At 42.6% G+C, this 18,778-nt stretch overlaps 1 protein-coding gene across 4 annotated transcripts in view; it reads right to left on the bottom strand.

The window, feature by feature from the left end:
• CAPZB (capping actin protein of muscle Z-line subunit beta) overlaps positions 1-18,778 on the bottom strand; it is a 111,459-nt gene that overhangs the window by 72,400 nt on the left and 20,281 nt on the right. For all 4 annotated transcript variants that reach the window (XM_005292969.5, XM_005292968.4, XM_008167319.3 and 1 more), the window contains exon 2: positions 9,042-9,131. In XM_005292969.5, coding sequence (XP_005293026.1) covers positions 9,042-9,131 — 90 coding nt within the window. The remainder of the gene's footprint in view (positions 1-9,041; positions 9,132-18,778) is intronic.

Here is an 18,778-nt window from a genome sequence, read left to right as displayed (position 1 = left end):
TACTGAAACTTTTGCATGCATGCAAGACCCGGAACATCATCTCCTCTGTTTAGTTTTGTAATATTGTTAGCAGTATGTTGGCTATGACCCTGATCTGTACAAAACCCAACTGCAAGATGGCACACAGGATCATGGGTAAATTTTTCAGAATGCCTTGGGACGATAAGTCATTTAGGCCCTTTTGAAAATTTTCCATATGCATCACAGGAGAAGGTGGGCTGTGAGCAAGCTTTTTCAAAATGCAATATAAATTTCAAAAACATAGTAAATGCTTTGTGATTGTACTCTTTCAAGTTTGCTTCAGCATGACTTTTTTTTTTGAGAGAGAGAGAGAGATCCACAATTAACACAAGCACACAGTCCATGGCAAATAGATTTATCTGCAATTCTCAGTCACTGCCAGAATTCAGAAAATAGAATAAAGAAATGTTTGTCATTACCACTGTTAATAACTGGAAGTGACTTGGCTGTTCAGGCAGGTGCATAAGAGTTGATAACAGAACTAAAGAGAGTCCTGTGGCACCTTATAGACTAACCGACGTATTGGAGCATGAGCTTTCGTGGGTGAATACCCACTTCGTCGGATGCATGTATAAATATGCAAGCAAGAGTGAGTCAGGCTAGAACTAACAGAAGTAATAAATATCAGCTGGGCGAAAGGGGAGCACAGCCCCTTTATTGTCAGGACCTTGAAGAGGGAAAGGAAGAGCTCTCCAGATTGTGAGTAACCTGGGATAACTGGAAAAGAGCTGAAGAAAGGCCAGAAAAGAAGTTTGGGTAGGAACAGGAGAGACAGAAGTGGTTTTAGCAGGGAACATAGGAAAGATGATAAAAAAAAAGGATGGAAACAGAAGGAGATTACAACATGTCAGCAGCGGCATCTCTTGCCATTTAATCATAAATTTAATTTTTTTTAAAAGCTCCAACTCCTGGAGTCATGTGATTGAGAATCTGAGCTTTAATTTAAAACTAAATGAAGTTCCTATCCCTACAATGTTACAGTGAAAGTTGAAGACATGCACTCTAAAGGATCTAAAGCAGCCAAAACAAAACAACCCCCCCACCATAAATCGAGACTAACAATCTCAATTTTGAGAGGTCCTTACTCATGATTTTGGAATGAGTAGCACTGTTAATCCCACACGTCTGGGAAGAACCATATTTTGGTATTAAGTGCATCACGGGAGTACAAATGGACAAAATGCATGTAAATATATGGAAATAAATGCAATTTAAGTGCAGGCAAGGGTGGGGAGAGGATTAAAATCTGATTTAAATTCAGCAAGCAGGAAACCTTGATTTAAAATAAATTTTCATCTTGTTTTGCATTTGTACTTAAAATCTATCTTCCTAAAGAAAGATTCAAATTGGTTGGTACACCGCTACCTCGATATAACACGAATTCAGATATAACGCGGTAAAGCAGTGCTCCGGGGGGAGGGAGGGGGAACAGGGCTGCGCACTCCGGTGGATCAAAACAAGTTCAATATAACGTGGTTTCACCTATAACGCAGTAAGAATTTTTGGCTCCTGAGGACAGCGTTATATTGAGGTAGAGGTGTATAACCATTAAAGCATCTTTATTAACATCTAAATATTGCCTTGCCACTAAGTTTGGTACTTTTTGCTATTCAGGAGGCAACACTATCTATATTTAAGCAATTATATAAGTCAACAGACATTTATGCAGATATTCTGCTTCTGCATTTTTTCTTAGGTTAGAAAAGTCGGGGGGAGGAAGAGGAGTTTTGTTTTTACACTGGTGATTTATGGCAGGCCACATTTCGGTGGAAACTGGAATTCAATTAAAAATGCACAAATAGCACTTTGTTTATTAAATAAAATTACCCTAAATATATTGGACACATTAAAAACAAAAAATGTGTTTTGCATTTTAAAATGATTAAACAAAGGAAGCATTAACTGTAGTTAGTGAATTGACGTTTCAGTCCCTTGACTTCAAAGGCACTCATCCTCTCCCACCTGGTTTTTATTGATAGATTGGAAGAGGGGGGAAAAAAAGCTTTCCTGCTTTTCCAATTCCTATTCAGTTTCTGAAATCTGAATCAACTCGTCAAGAGAAAATACTCTCTGCACCTACTAACTAAACTGAAACACAGTATTTAAAGCAAAATCTTTTCTGAAGAAAAACTGAAAGTACTTACATTTGGAAAAATGTAAATACCAGCACTCACTCCACTGTAAAGAATGAAAATAGATATTAAATGTCACAACCATTTACTGAATTTTAGAACTTGACCAGATCTCAAAAGTTAAAGATGTTTTCCTTCGATTCAGTATCTAGTTAAACAGCATCTTTTAACTCATTAAAATTTGAGGGTACAACAATGCAGCCTATTTAAATTAGTGCATCATAATAAACTAAGGTCTTAAGTGTCATAATTTCAAATAAAATGTAAAGAGGATTATTTTTTAAGAAAATAGGTATTAAATAGAAAATTCTTTTTTAAAGGACGAACTGATTTTTATCCACTTTCAGTGCAGACCTCTGGCTCTTGGAGTGGTGACCAAGTGACACACTGCTGCAAGAGTTGTGAACCCTTACCCTATGGCAATCTCTGACACTGCTGACGGGGAGGTGTTCTAATGAATTTCAGAGACAACTTCATGTTTAGTCTCCAGAAAAGACCGCACTATCATCACTAGTGGGGGAATATCACATCACATGAGCTCATATTCTAAACAGGAATGGTCCAAACTAGTCTGTTTCATATTACCCTTTCAATATGAACAAGAAGCCCATAGAGAGTGTTGCTGATGGAAAGCATGTAGAGCACTAATAAGCACCTTCCAAAAAGTAATTCAAACATTTAGAGGTAACCAACAATTTTCAGCGCTATTAGAAGACTCAAACCAATTATTCAAATCAAGACTTCCCATAGAGTTTCCTAGACAACTTGTTCTGGATATTTCTTGTACTGGCTCAAGTTTTAATAACTGTTTATTCTTCAAAGCTTCACAGTAGTCAGATTATTGAAACCAATGAGTCTACATCCTACCTTTGGCCTCCAGCAGGGACAAGAGACTTCAGGAGATGACCAAAACCCCAGGTGATGCAAATCCAGCCAATTACAAAGGGCTTTACCTGTGAGTGGGCAAGGAAAATATTCCTTCCTGACCCCTGCAATGAATAGCTTACATCCTGATAGAAAATTTGATCTTAGCTTATTTAACTATCATCAGGAAATTTATCCAGTCTTTTTTAAAGCCAGCCATGCTATACGAGTGAATTCATGTGACTGAATTCCACAGGTTCAGGAAACCCTAAGTGAAGGCATAGTCTATTTTTTCCTGACTTTACCAGCTACTAGTGACCTGTTACTCATTGTGAGATTAAACACACAATTATACTTTAGGTTCAACATACTGAGTCTGGGGCAGCAGCAAGATTAAGAATTACTTTATCTTTACTAATAAGACAATGCTTCGAGTTTTGACTCAGTACATTTCAGCATTAGCTTTAGGAAACTTCTGGAAAGCAGTGTCTTGGAGGACACAAGAACCTTCTCTGCTGAAACTGCTCTTAAAATCTTATAGCAAGGCTTGGAAGGTTTAGATTTTTATCCCTAAGTACTGGTTAACGTCAATCTCACTGTACACATAAAATGAGGAAAAATATTTCCATGAATAACTGAAACTTACCAATAGGCAAAGAAAAACGCTGCTTAAGAACTTGTTTGCTTTTAAGGATCTTTACTTTTGACCCAAGAACCTTTTGATGCCTACTGGCAGAAGGAAGGCAGGAGGTTCATATAGGGATCCCCTGGATTCACCAGTGGGGATCATGTAAGGCCTCTACTGAAAGCACGTGTCACAATGGTCACCATAATCGTTGCAAGATGCATGGAAAATATGCAAGGAGTTATATATGCTGAAAGTTATGTTCCCTAAGCCCTGTAGTTAAAGGCAGGTCACTCACAGGTAGTGTTTCCCAAGACAAACTTCTCCAGACAGGATGTGGACAATGTTTAGCTTCCTGGTGGATCATTGTGCATCTTCCAACAGAAGTGTTAGGATACTGAGTCAAATGCTAATGAAGAGCTTTTGGACACTTCAGAAGGAAATTAAGAAGGAGGTAAAGATGGGGCAGCTGTTTTCAGGTGAAGATCAGAGGTTTGTTATCCTACATCAGGGATGCAGAGAGATGCCTTAGCATCCTTCAGTCTGTGAAAACAAGCTGCCAAGGGGCTTGATCTTAAAAGGGGATCTCAGCCATGCTGGCTGACAGTGCTGAAAAAGTATTTGAGGTAAATTATCCTGTAGGAAACAGGGGAATGTCTTGAGAGTTAGCTTTAGGTTCTACAAAGCATATTATGATTGTATTATAGGTAACCGATAGTACGTAAGAATATTGGAAACAACTGGTAGAATATTGTTAAAAAACAAACAAACCACAAATACATTTAGATGTCATATGTTACGCGGAGTGGTGATCCTGAACTGAATCTTGTATAACTTGTTTGTACTATTCCTTTGGGAGCAGAAGAACATAGTTCAGTGAAACAAGGGCTAGGCACTCCAGAGGGACACTTGGAAAACTTGTGGGTTGGTGTGTGCCTATCACTAACTTATACAGAGTGAGGCCTGCATGCTTGCATTGTCACGGGCTAGTGGAGTTGGGGAGGTGATCCGCAGCAGGCAGACAAGACTCCATCAAAGTAAGGGCAGGTGGTAGCAAGGAACCTCAACTCTGGGTACCTCTGGGGAAGAAAGAAAAGGTACACAGGGCCTACTCCTGGATCTCCCTACAGTTTGATACCAATTAATACACCATCTCCTCTTAAAATCTTGGTGTCCAGACATGGCTGGCAGCACTCCATCTTCTGGGTCTCCAATCTCTGATCTTCAATTCTTCTTTTTTCATTTGATGGGTCTTCTGCCGCTCTTCCACTTTTGGTAGGGATCCTACAGGGATCAGTCCATGGTGTCTCCATCACTAAATGACTGTATCCACCATTTTAATCCCAATGACTCTGAAGTTAGCACTTCTATTCTTGAGCTATTCCCTTCCATCCCGTTTCATGTCTCTGACAGCTGGCTCAAGAACCTTTGCCATCAACCGGAACAAATCTGAGCTACTAAACTTCCCTTCCAAAAAGAGTCCTCTCTCTTCCTCCCCACACCCTTACTGCCTCCCCATTATCACCTCTTTCTTAATAGCTCAGGTCCACAACCTGGCAGTATACATCTAGGTCCTATCCAAATCTTGCCATTTCTTCTTCCAGTGTTTCAAGATCTGTCCTTTACTTTCACATCCACATTATGTGATCACTTGTCTAGGCCCTAAACCCACAACTTTCTTCCAACTTCTGCAGCCTCAACTACAGCTATTCTGAACAATTTACACTACATGAGCTCCACTGAACTTTTCACATTGCACTCCTACCTTTTCCTTTCTGTTCTCCTATCTGAGATGTTTCTCTCACAAGAACCTTCTTCCATTTAGCCCGTTAGAGTGAACGCTCTTCCCCACATTAAAACCTACTATTGGCTTCATGGTAGAAAACAGAAAACTGATAATGGCTAGGATGGTGATCGGTTCAGACAGATTTAATAGCCTTGAATCTGCTAGTCGTGCACACAGCTAGTCTGGACCAGGTGTTCCTAACATTATAAACCTCTGTCTTCATCCCCAGCCCCCTCTGATCACCCACTTGTTTTAAATTAGACTAAGCAGTGGTTCCCAAACTGGGGATTCGCGAAATGTTACAGGGGGTTCTCGGGAAAAAAATTCCCTAATGGCAGACAGAGCTGTCCTTAGGGACCCCAGGCAGCACGAGGCCAGCAGCCCAGAGCCCCTGGACTTCCAAGAGCTAAGCAGATCAAAGCAAACACATCTATCACACTGAGGAGATTTAAACTTCAAGACTCCTTATAAGAAATGGAAAGGTAGGTGGATATTTGTTGCTGTTTTTAAAATTAAATAGGCAGCTAGTATTGTTTTTAAAATTATTATGAAGAACAAGTTTAAGCTTTGTTGTAATGTGTTGTTTGCTTCAACTGCTCAATACCTGAATGCTTGTATAAGAGGAACTCTTTGAGTTGGCTTCTTAGATACCTTCAGGCTGTTTCACATCTGATACTTCTTGATGAAACATAGGAGCCTTGTCTTATAACAGGTTTATTCAAAGTGATACAAGCTATGAAAGTGAGATCTTGGAAGAGTGTTGCCATTTTCATAATGTAATAAAATACTGTAATGATAAATTAATAATAAATAGTGTGTAATAAGCATGTCATAAAAACAAATTTTATATTTCCAAGATCACTGCTTTTATAATTTATACTCAGGTAAAGGAGAAAATCCCTGGAAATATTCTTTTTTAGGAGGGGGTTCGCGAGACTTCACATTTTGGTGAAAGGGGTTCACAGGTTGTTAAAGTTTGGGAACCACTAGACTAAGCCCTTTGGTTCAGACCGTCTCTTGTATGTTTGTACAACACCTAGGACAACAAGGGATCTTGATGGGGCCAAATAGTCACTGTAATATAGGTTAGATTTATTACCAGTTTGGTATCTTACATTTTTATTTGCAGTTGAAGGAATGACTCCCAGTCAGCAACAGAAGTATTTAACATTTCAGATTAAACAATGTTCGAATGAGATGCCTCCAAAGTGTGTTGAGGCTATTTCCTTTTGGATAGTTCTGTTTTCCCGTATCTTCTCTTCCTGCCTCCATAGATTCACTAAGCCACTGTAACACTAGAGAACCAACTTAAGCCACAGCATGGCATTAGCAGCAGTTTCCTTGAACCTTGTCACATAGCCTGCACATGCAATCTAGTTCTCGGTCTAACCCAGATCAGCATATGCATTTCAACAGCTTGCAGCCCCTCTTGCAGTTTCTATTTCCAGAGGCCACCTCCGGTTGCTGAAGGAGGAATATGCTGAGAACATACCAGATCAAATATCAAAATCCTGGTCAAGCCGCAAGAGCTTTTCCCTTTCTGCACCGCCCCTAGTTCCCAATTGACTTGCAAGACTTGCTTAGACACTACAAATCTGAACAGTTCCTTGACATACTACCTTATCCAAGAGAACCTGGGGACCAGTCATGAGACTACTTTATAGCAGACCTGCCCAGCTACAGAGGAGCAGCCCTCCAGACATAGGTAATGGGTTCAACGGACCTTAAGCAGCAACTATTCTGTCGTAGACATGAGAAGCAGCTCAGACACTTGATTTTTAAAGCAAGAAACACTAGATTAAAGTTAAGTTGTGACTATCTGCAGAAATGTTAGCTTTGAGAAGTGAACTCTTGGTGCAGGGCTCAAAGTGTGCCAGTGTCTACATGTACTAAGATCGGACTCTTCTTGCCAACGGATTATGTTAAGCTCCCCCTCTTTTAACCTGAACGTTATATTGCAGTAACACGGCCCTGGTCTGCAAGATGCTCTCCCAAGAGTTTGACAGCCCTGCCCCACAAAGCTTGCAGTACAAGCAAGCCTAGGTCAAAATATCAAACTCAAAGAAAGCAGAATCAGTTTTGCCAACTATCATAGTAAAATAGGGTGTGTGCAATACATCCATATTCTGGGAATCTGCATCTGCTTTGTTCTTCCACAAATGAGATTGTGTGTGGGGCACAAACCCAGAGTTTTCAGGGAGATTTAATACTTTAAGCACAAGAGACTCTACTAGTAGAGTCCAAGTTAAAAGAAAGTGACCGGACAAGTACCTGTACAGTCTGGCAGGGATCTAACTGTTTTCTTCCACCCTCACAAGGTATTTGTTTCCATCCACAGTAATTCACCAGGAAAGTGAAACATACTTTGGAGAAAGAAGGGAAACCTGACCACTTGCACAAAATTTAAACTAGTTTTAAAACATTTACTGGATTGCAGACCACATGGTGTGGAGTCATTTTCCGTTTGAAGTATTTAATACTCTTCAGAAATCCCATGTTTCCAAGTCTTCATATACTAGCGTTACAGCAATTCCCTTGGAGCATGCACCGTACCAGCACATCAACAACTTGCATTTCTAACACATAAGTAGACCTAAAGTCTTTCTAGAGAAAAAATTAAGCTTCCCAACCCTCATGCAAGTTTGTTAGAAGAACATTCCCACTAAATACTCACATTCACCCTCAAGGCACTTAAGCATGCATTTGTCAGCAGTAGAAATAGACCACCTAAAGAATGGGCTGCTCTTCTGAAGTTTAAAAATAGGGTCCTCACAGCAACATATGCTGAATACCCAGCCCACAGTAATCCAATTAATTCACTAGCATTTGAATATTGGACAACACTAACTCAGGGGTTCTCAAATTGGGGGTTGAAACCCCTCGGGGGGGGGGGTCACAAGGTTCTTACATGGGGGGCACAAGCTGTCAGCCTCCACCCCCAAACTCCACTTTGCCTCCAGCATTTATAATAGCATTTAATATGTGTTTTTAATTTGGGGGGGGGCGGGAGGGTTTCGCACTCAGAGGCTTCCTGCGTGAAAGGATTCACCAGTATACAAAAGTTTTAGAATCACTGCTCTAACTACAGAAGAGGCACTTGTGTCAGACTGCAAACCGTGGCAGCACAAAACGCATTTGGGACTAGCATCCATTATACAAATATCCTGGTAAGTAGTGATGCGAAGTGCATCGTATGAAGTTTTGATGAACTATAGCAAAGAAGTTACATGGTTGAGTATGGTCTTCAAAATTGTGATGGCCCTGCATTCTGTGTTGCTAATGCCTACTCACCCAGAATTAAACATGCATGCATACACTACGGCCCCCTTCAGAAAGTTCTCTAAATGATATTTAAAATTAAATAAAAATAAAAGAAGGAACACCCACTTCCAATAAGAAATTAAGGAAAGCCAACTGACCTGAGAAAGAGAAGTAGCTTTCCCAACAAGGTCAGGGACCTACCTCTTATGCACTGCCAAAGCCATACGTTCAGTTGATTGCAGAGAAGGAACTATAAAGCCACCACACTTCCGAATCGTCACATAATAAACCACATCTCTCCTGCCCCACCTATCGATGCTCTGTATTGTTTTTACCCATTAATGACACTTACCAAATCAATCAGGTCACTGAGGTTTTTCTCTATCTGCTGGGGAGGCAGACGCCTCATTAAATCCAAGGCACAATCCAGCTGCTGGTCACTCTGGGAAAAGAAGAAAATTCATCACTTGCAACTAGTGCAGAAAAGCAGTGTTTGTTCAGACTATGAATGCAGACAATGTATCCCAGCTAAACAAAAAGAGAAGCACTAATTGCTTTGCATCACAATACTGTTCTACATATGGCTAGAGGCTTTTGCTCCAGTTTCAAAGCGTGTCACCTTTTAAACACACACACACACACACACACACACACACACACACAGATTTAAAATGGAATTTAGTAATCTCTGGCTATATCAGACAACTAACTTCATTCATATTACACTGCATGAGTTTCCTACAGTATAAGGACTTACTTCTGCATTACTGAATATGGCATAAAAAAAAAGAGAGGATGCAAAACAGCCTATTTTTGATATTTCCTGTTCAGCTCTTTAGAATCATGGGTTTCCTCCAAGTGGCAGCTAATGCTACTGCAAGTTAACAAGACTTCAGCCACCACATTAGGCCAGAGCTGAAGATGCCTATCAGGGATAAGTTCAAGCTTTACGCTAACCACAGCTGACCACCATTCACTAACAGCTTCCGATCCAAGTGTAGTAGACACTTATCAGGGCTCCATCAATAAATCTAGTACATCTTTTAGAAGACACTAATGTACCAAAACTGACCAAGAAGGTGAAGCAGAAAAGGTAAGAAGGCCTGCTTGATATTATTCTAAGTCAAAATAGGCCAAACAGCCTCAAAGTTGCCCAGATCATATATATGAAGTGATCTGTGGAAAGAACTGGCCTTGCCCTGACCCCTGTGCATGATAATACAGAAGACTGTATTATTACACAAATTAAGAACAAACATACTATGACATCTCTGCATCTTGAGGTAATAGATTAAAGTCCCATTAGAGCCCTTCATTACCATCCTTTACTAATGAAAATATAGGGGGGTTCTTCATCAGTCCAGATACACATGCATATTTTGAGGCCCACCTCCTGTAGTATGGTCTGCAATTTAACTGCCCTGACAGGGTTGTGGATCTCCTTCAGTAGATGTGTTAGCCATTGTGTGTTCCAACACTGCTTTGTGTGACTTATTGGGTAACACCACAGTATACACTATTTAAACTGTGGATGCACAAAACATCTAAATAAAAAGATACAGCAAGAAATATATAGGCTGCTCCTTATATAAAGGCAGAATGACACTAGAGGCAACCAGGCATCCTTTTTCAGATAGCAGCACAAAAACACGTCTCTTGTTCTCAAAATGTCCTCGTCTTCTACAGGGACTCAATGATTTTCTCCATATTACCTAGTTGTATTTATTGCACCTTACACATCAGTTACATAGAAAACAAAATGTCCTAATTAGGCCTCAAGTAGGATCAGCATTTCATCATTTCTACTAGACTGACATGCAAGCCATGCATAGGGTTTAGGATTGGATTCTTAGATATACAAGTTGTGGAAATCAGAGCTCTCTGTTGCGTTTCCCCTCAGCCCTCCCTTGGAGATTAATCATGAAGACACATACTGTACTGTGAAGTGTTTACTCTTTAGTGTAAGTGGAGGCACAATTCATTACAAGAAACCTGCAACTTCCAATGGTTTTTTAGTGGTTAGAGTCATCCCTTTCTAGTGAAATGCAAAAGCAACCAAATACTACATCATTAAAATGATCCTTCCAACTTATCCAACTCCTCTATTTAACTAATGACAAACTTTATTGATCAGAAATTAATCTATCAGCAGCCACACCCAAGTGTGCCCTTTATTTCAGAACATTTCTGCAACAGTAGGTTTACCAGCTGTATCTTGTTCCTGCCATATCCTCAATCATATACTTATTAGCAGGCACCCATCAGTAGAAGTTGCAGCGCTGTACAAGATATATCCAGTGGCAATCTCAGCACCACTTTTGCTCATAGTTTGGTTCAGCAGATCATAATTCCACTGATCTGTAGAATAGGCTGGTTCTTCATTTTTTAATCAATCATTTCCAGTGTCACTTACATTGCTCTTAGTTTTAGTTCTCCCTAATGCTTTCCCCAAACCCTCAGAGTTGCCATTTTCAAAGAGTGTCTTGACTATTTTAGTAACGGAGTTAACAGTACTAGAGCACCTGCTCTACCTTAGAGGGAACCAAGGAGTTTTTTCTCTCTACTACAGTTGCACCCTAGCAACTAGGAAGGAAGGGAGCTCCAAATTTAGCAGACAGTTACTATGCACAGCAAATTAAAAAAAAAAAAAAAAAAAAAACTCCGTCCATAGCATTCACTATCAAAAGAAGAACTAGCTATTCAGTGCTGCTTTTAGAAACCTCCAACAATCCTGCTGTATATGGACTGTTCTTTAGCTTAAGTTAAAGCTGATTACAGATTGTTTTGTGAGGTACAAATTCAACTTCTAAAGAGCATTTCACCATATCAGCGTTAGGCTAATCAGCGCTTTTTAAAATTTTATCCTAAAAATCTTTTGAAAATGGGACTTAGTGATTGATGTGTGTTTAAGTTCCACTAAAAGCCAATGGCAGGTACAGTTTGCAAGAAGAGGGAATGTTTCCAAGCTAACCAATTAGAAGAATTATTCCATCTTAGTTGACAAGTGGGAGACTGATAAAACAGATTTGCTTTTCATTATGAATGTAAGTCTTCAGACAATCAAGGCTAGGGCACAACAAGTCTAATCAAACTAGGCTGCTATGGGGTTAACTGGACAAGTCAGATTTCTAGACAAGGATTCAGAAACTCACCGAAGACCCCAGGAAGCTCCTATTTCTTATTTCTGGGATTTTCAGAGGTGCTTGAGTTAGGCATCCAATTACAATTAAAATAAATGGGATTTGGGCATTTAAATCCCTCAGGCTCTTTTGGAAATCCCAGCCTCTACCTTACTGAGAGCAAACCAATATAACTAAAAGGAATAGGAGGATTACATTTTAATATTTTCCTTCTAAGAGAAGAAAAGGGTGTTCTGTTAATGGAATACTACTTTACAACCATTTATAAACAGGTTTCACTAATGCAACAAAATGGGATTGAGAAAAATATACACAAGGGGAATCTATTTGGCCACTTCATACTTGTGCTTTTAAATAGTAGGGTCTAAAATCAATCAAGATGAAACACTGCATACTGAGCGATGTAGTTTCCACCTATGTTACAGATAAAATGGAGCAGATTTCATCTGCCATTATTTAAGTTACAGGTATCCAGCTCCAGGTCTACCAGTTGCAAATGTGGCCCTACCATCAGTTAAAACAAACCAAACTATTTGTTTTAAGTAGCAACTCTGGGATTTGAGCTGAACACATGTACTTCCTACAGAAAGCCTGATTTCCACTTTGAGTAAAGAATATGGTGACTAGACTGGAATGCTAGAACATTAAATGTTATTGATATTAGATATGCCTGTAAACTATGCAAGTAATAGATATATTTAGATATTTATTGTGAACTCCAGCCACTATGCTTGTCTGTTTGAAGAGGATTTGTTCACAGAACTCACATCACACAGAAGGGAAGCTGTAGCAAGGCGGTGGGACAGCCCACAGCCCCGCTGACGGCCGAACCTCCCCTAATACCAACGTGGGCGGAGCCACCGGGTCCAGCGCCCACCCCTCCGAGGTCATGGCCCTGACCCGGAAGTATAAAAGCCCGCCTGCAGAGCTCAGTGGAGGTCAGGCCGGCAGAGAGAGCAGACGTCCGTGGCCAAGCTCCCGCTTGGGAAACAGCCGCAGGCCGCAACCGGTCTGCTGACTCACCGGGCCCGTCAAGCCTGCCCCGTGCCAGCTACCCCGAGGAGGAGGAGCCGAGCCTGCCCCGTGCCAGCTACCCCGAGGAGGAGGAGCCGAACCTGCCCTTCGCTACCTACCCAGAGGAGCCAATGCTGGTGGAGGGCACCGATGACACTAAGACGGCCCAGGTACCATTCAAGGGGGAGAGTGGAAGTAGCCTGGGGGCAGCCGACCCCAGTCTGGCTGCTGCACTGCCAGGGCCAATCTCAGTGTGTTGCGGCCAGGATCCCCACTGACAGCAGCGAGTTTCCGCTGCTGCTAGGGCCCCGGGCTGGGACGCAGTGGAGTGGGAGGGCCTGCGTCCCCCCTGCCACCCACTCCTTGGGTGGCAGACTCTTCCCCCCCCCCCCGTTTCCCCTGGCCTAGAGAGGCTGGGTACCTTATTGACTATTTGCTACTGACCAAGGGTTACCATATTTAACAAATAAAAAAAGAGGACCCTCCATGGGCCCTGGCCCCGCCCATTTCTCCACCCCCCACCGTCCCACCCCTTCCCCGCCCCAACTCCGTCCCCTCCCACTCCCAGCCACGTGAAAAGGGCTGCCCGAGCGCTACAGGCTTCACGGTTTGCTGGGCAGCCCCCAGACCCTGCGCCCCCGGCCGGCGCTTCCCCAGCGCAGCTGGAGCCTGGGAGGGGAAGCACTCAGCGGGGGGCGTAGGGTCTGGAGGCTGCCCAGCAAACCGTGAAGCCGGTAACGCTTGGGCTTCGGGCAGCCCCTATGCCTCCGGACCCTGCGCCCCGGCCAGGCACTTACCCTCCCGGGCTCCGGCGGCGCAGGGTCCGGAGGCATGGGGGCTGCCCAAAGCCCATAGCGCTAGTCTCTTAAACAGAGCCGAAGAGTCAGGGGAGGAGCAGAGCCGCCGCGGGAGGGGAAGTGCCCGGCCGGCATTTTCCCGGACATGTTTGGCTTTTTGGCAATTCCCCCCGGACGGGGGTTTGATTGCCGAAAAGCCGGACATGTCCGGGAAAAACCGGACGTATGGTAACCCTATACTGACCCAGCCCCTGCTACAAGGCCTGGGCCGCTGTTTGACTATTTGTTTGCGGCCCCACCCTGACCTAGGGCCTGGGCTGCTATAGACTTTGCCTCAGCCCTGGCTTAAGGGCCTGGGTTCTGACCTCTTGGCTCAGCCCCTGCTACGGGCCAGAGGCCCTAACGGTGTGCCTGTTGTCCCAGGCTGCCGCCAGACCAGAGCAAGGCGGTGGACACCCCACAACCCCGCTGACGGCCGAACCTCTGCCGAACACTACTACAGAAGCACATGGACAGTGGTCACTGCCCATCCCTTCAGTATTAAGGAGCAGTCCTTGCTCTTCAGATGGCAAACATAGCAAGAAAAATCCCGTCATCTAGAGCAGCCCACTATCTTTCAATGAAGAAAAACAAAAGGTTGACTAATGGTCCAGTATGCGTTCTTGTTGCTTTGCAGGAAAAGTTTTCTTTGGCTTTGTGGTTTATAGATCCACACTTCACGTAAGAGGAAGAAAAAACAAAACAACCACACGTCACTGCTTTGCCACAGGCACAAGATGTTTGTCCCAAGACTACATGAGAGCTTCATTTATCTCCAAGTAGATAAACTTCCAATAATGCCTTCCAGCAAGGAATCAGAGAAACAATATACATTTCACATCTTCATTATGCAAGTGTATTCAGGCCATAGACAGAGGAAAGCCTTGCGAAGAATGGTATGAAATTCTCTTCTCTACAGTTGCACAGATTACAAAACCTAAAGATATACAATAGGAAGTGACATCCATTCCAAATACTGTTAAAGGGTGTCTTGCTGTGACATTACAGCCTTAGAATCCACTTCTCATTATTCCTCTCTCTCTGTATGGTAAAAGTAAACCCTTTCACCAAGCAAGCTAGATGCTTAAGATCAGCAGCTAAGAGGTTCCCAAACTTTTTTCCACGAGGCCCATCTGTACAGCTGCAAGAGCTGTACAGCTGTGGCCCACTATTAACGTGAGTCTGTCAGGGAGAGGGGCCCCACAGGACATGTGCAGGCCCTTGCCTCAGCAGGGTCCAGGGCCAGCAAGAGAGGCCAAGCAGGTGCCACAGCTAGTCCGCACGGACACCCTCTGGCATCTGGCAGCCCCGCCCCAGTCACCCCCGCAGCACCCTGGCGCACCTCACAGGCACCCCCTGCCTGGGAACCAGCACTGCTGGGCAGAGGCAGGTGCGCAGGCCAGCCCAGACGTTACCTTGACTGTCCCAATCACGGCACTGTCCAGGCAGAAACAGCACTGTCGAGCTCTGGTCCCTGGGAGGGCCATGGGGCTGATACTCCAGTGGGCCCAACAGCCCCAGATTAGAGTGCAGTGGCTTTTAGCGGGAACAGCCATGAACTCTTCAGCCACCCTGAGAGCTGCCACCTCTCAGGGCTGGCCCCTTTTCCTTGCCCTCTGCCTACTGCCTGATGGCTCTGCTTCACCCTCTGCTGCCCACCAGGGGTGCTGGGCTCCTCCAGTTCTGGGTGGGGGCCATCACTGGCCACCACTCTGCCAAGGTATACCCCCCACCCGCAAACTCTGCACATGGTGGCCTACCCGGGACGGTCACAGCCCACCTTTGGGATGTAGCCCACAGTTTGGGAACCCCTGAGCTATAGGGCACCTTTTCTCTAGTTTAAATTGACATTTTGTAACAAATGGGTCCAAGTTCACAACTCAAGAGTGGAATCTACTATAGCTGACAAGTTGAGAGTTGTCTGCTTTGGTTCTCTTCCATTCTTCACATTTAAAGAAATCAATTTGCTTTCCCCTCCTAACCTCTCAGTCCCTAGAGGAAGATACTGTTTAGATGGCCTACAAATGCCCAGCTCCAGCAGCCAACTCTAGGCAGGGGATCCTTCTAACCAAGTATTGTCTTTACCTCCCACTCTCTCATGTCAAGGGAGGAAAGTGGCACTTGGTTGCAAGGTCACGCTCCTTACTTAAGGATCGTGGGAATGCTTACGGAAAGTGCTTGTTCCTGCTCTGCCAGCTGGAATTGTTTAATAGGAGGCTGGAAAACTAGGGAGAGGCCACACTAAATACCATCACTAAAGAAGTGACTCCTAAAGTAAGCATTTTACAGTGTGACCGGATTTTGGAATAAGAGTATACTGAGTAAAGTAATGTCAATACTGTATGACATTTGTGGATTAGAAATAAGGGTCTGGACTCATCTGTTTAATAGCAATGAATTTTAATGAAGTTGTGTTGTAACAGACATGTGCAAGTTGTTTATTTAGCGCAGGGCTTCTCAAGGGAGAGAACACGCACACAGGCTAGCAAAAATGGTTATGGGCCAAGGCACAATGGTATCAGTTACCCAATGCTGAATATTAGAATACAATGTGTTCAGTAGACTGATCTGATTTTCCAGATTAAATAGTGAAAGTAACCCAGCAAGGCAGTTAAGGAATCCTGTTGTAGTTGGTCCACCTGTTTACTTAAGCTATATATCCAAAAATGCACCATTTAAGACTCATTCCCCCTTAACTTTAGATGTTTTGCCAGCAGACTTTGTAAAAATTACAGGCTTGTTGCAAATGTTTTTCAGTGTTTCCTATGCTGTCATGGTATTTCCCCTCTTAGGCACAGAGAAAATGGCTTGGCCTTCTTAATGTCACCACTTTAGAAACAAAGGGTTTCTGAGTCAGTTACACATATTGACATCCTGCTGTCGAAGTGTCTTACATTTATGCACATTCCTATGGAGAAGTAATAGCATTTCTGTCAAAAAAGCTTTGATCCTTTTGAAGTCTGAAGAAAAAGGCTTCAAACAAGACGGACATGTAGAGTGCAGATGGAGAGAAAGGATTCATGTTAATTAAGGTTTCTGATCCAAATCTTCATAGTGTCATATCTCCTCTTAAAATTTTCCTTGTCCATTACATTTTGGCCACAGATAATATAAAAAAAGCACTAAGATTGAAGAGGTAACTTCAAAATACTGCACTTTTGAAACAGATATCAAAATGCTCTGGTACTATTTTGCAGATGTTGCTGATCTGCTGTTAATTCTGACATGCACAAGCAGGGTTTTTAAAAGGTGCATTGAAATAGGCAGGTTTGGTAGAGCCACCATTTTGTTTCAGAATGCCAATCTGGTTAAAGTATATAGGGAAGCAAGCAAACTGCCTGTGATGTTTGCATACACAGGTACATGAACTGTGTCTAACGATGTTATAAATGGCGGTGGCACATGTACTCTTCAGATGGTGAGGAAAATTGCCTTTATTATCCTTTTTTACATTAGTGAATTGGCAAGTTAAACTCCAAGGGCTGCTCATGGACACCATGAAAGTGGAAAATCTTCACAACCTCTGTATGAAGAGGAGTAAGGCATTCTCTGGGGACCATCAATATATGATGTGTGTCAATCCAATTATGCTATATTTGACTAGGGGCAGAGTTTAGGAAGTCTAAACAAGCTTATTTCCATACTTTCCATGTTCCCTGGATTTCCATTTTCACTTAAGGAGAAAATAAAGTTACACATTAACAGGAATCACATCTTAAAGATTGTCTAGAAATCTAGAGAACTCATCTTTAGATACAGGGAGGTACATAAACTCCTACTCATTACTCACTGAGTGTTGATTAGTCACTCCCCCTCTCCCCCCTGTGGGAGCTGCAGGTTGAGCCAAGCTCTTTGGGGTTGCAGGACTTAATGAGTTTAGTATTTCCTGGATGAAGTACAAATAGTAGAAAATTGCCTCATGTCAAGTAATGACTCCTATGGAGGAGTAGGGGTGCTGAGGAAAATTCTAAATGAAGTTTTATTACAACTCAAATCACTGAAGGATTTAGCATTCATAGGAACTTCAAATACATTATTGAGAACATTAGCTTAGATTAAAGCTCCTTTAATAAGTTCCCTGTAAAGATGTTTTGCTATCTAGGATCTTCTCTTGAGCATCTGTTTTAAGTGCCGTCTTACAGAAGAGAAAGCCAACAATAAATTTAAGATAATTCTATAGAAGTAGGGAACGTTTGTTTAGTTTCCTTCTCCTGTATCTGGTATTCTTTTCAGTCTTCCCCTTTCACCCGGCTTATTTTCAGAATAGAAGACCTCTGCCAAGACTCACAAAATTAGAAGTTACATTTTTGATAACTACTTCATTGCAATGCTCGCTAAATCCTATTGCTACATTCAGAAATACCATTTACCCTGTCTTTATTGGTATTTACCCCACCATTAGGACCCTAATGCATACAAAAACAGGGTCAGAAAAAGAAGTCACACTGCAGTCATAAGAGAGGATTCAGATTGCACAGCTCACACTGCACAAAAAGCAGTATAGGTTTCCCTGATACTTTACAAAGAGATTTTGCCCTCAACAGCAATTTGACCAACCCCAGTTAATGATATTTGGGCAAGGGTACAGTAAGTTGCTAGTATCCTAGAATCAGCAAGAGGTTACCTAAGATCACTCACGCAGGGTTGTTTGAACTCCAGCTCTAATACAGCTGTTCAAGCTTTGCAGCAAGATGTGCATTGGCAGCCTGCCAAGCACGAGCACTATAATAATTTGCATTATAATTTACATACGGTTTTAAAACAGACAAATGCCGGTATTTGTAGAGCCAAGACATGCACCTGCAGCCCTCAAAGGCTGACTATCAATGGCAAAACTGTAAACGCTTCTCAGAAATCAGCTTAATGAATTGTCTGGTTTAGCTTTTAGGGGGTCACTCAGTCTGCAATGTAGACTTCAGTCAGTTCCATGAAGAAATGAAAGCATTTCAGTGGCAGAAGACTTCAAATGTTTCCAAAGAAAATTGCACAAATGGCTACAGCAGAACCTCAGAGTTACAAACAACTTCCATTCCTGAGGTGTTCGTAATTCTGAACCAAATGTTATGGTTCTTTCAAAAGTTTACAACTGGACATTGGCT

This window comes from Chrysemys picta, chromosome 21 (genome assembly GCF_011386835.1).
Source record: "Chrysemys picta bellii isolate R12L10 chromosome 21, ASM1138683v2, whole genome shotgun sequence".
In the NCBI taxonomy this organism is placed as follows: Eukaryota; Metazoa; Chordata; order Testudines; family Emydidae; genus Chrysemys; species Chrysemys picta.
This window is presented reverse-complemented; position numbering and strand designations above follow the sequence as displayed.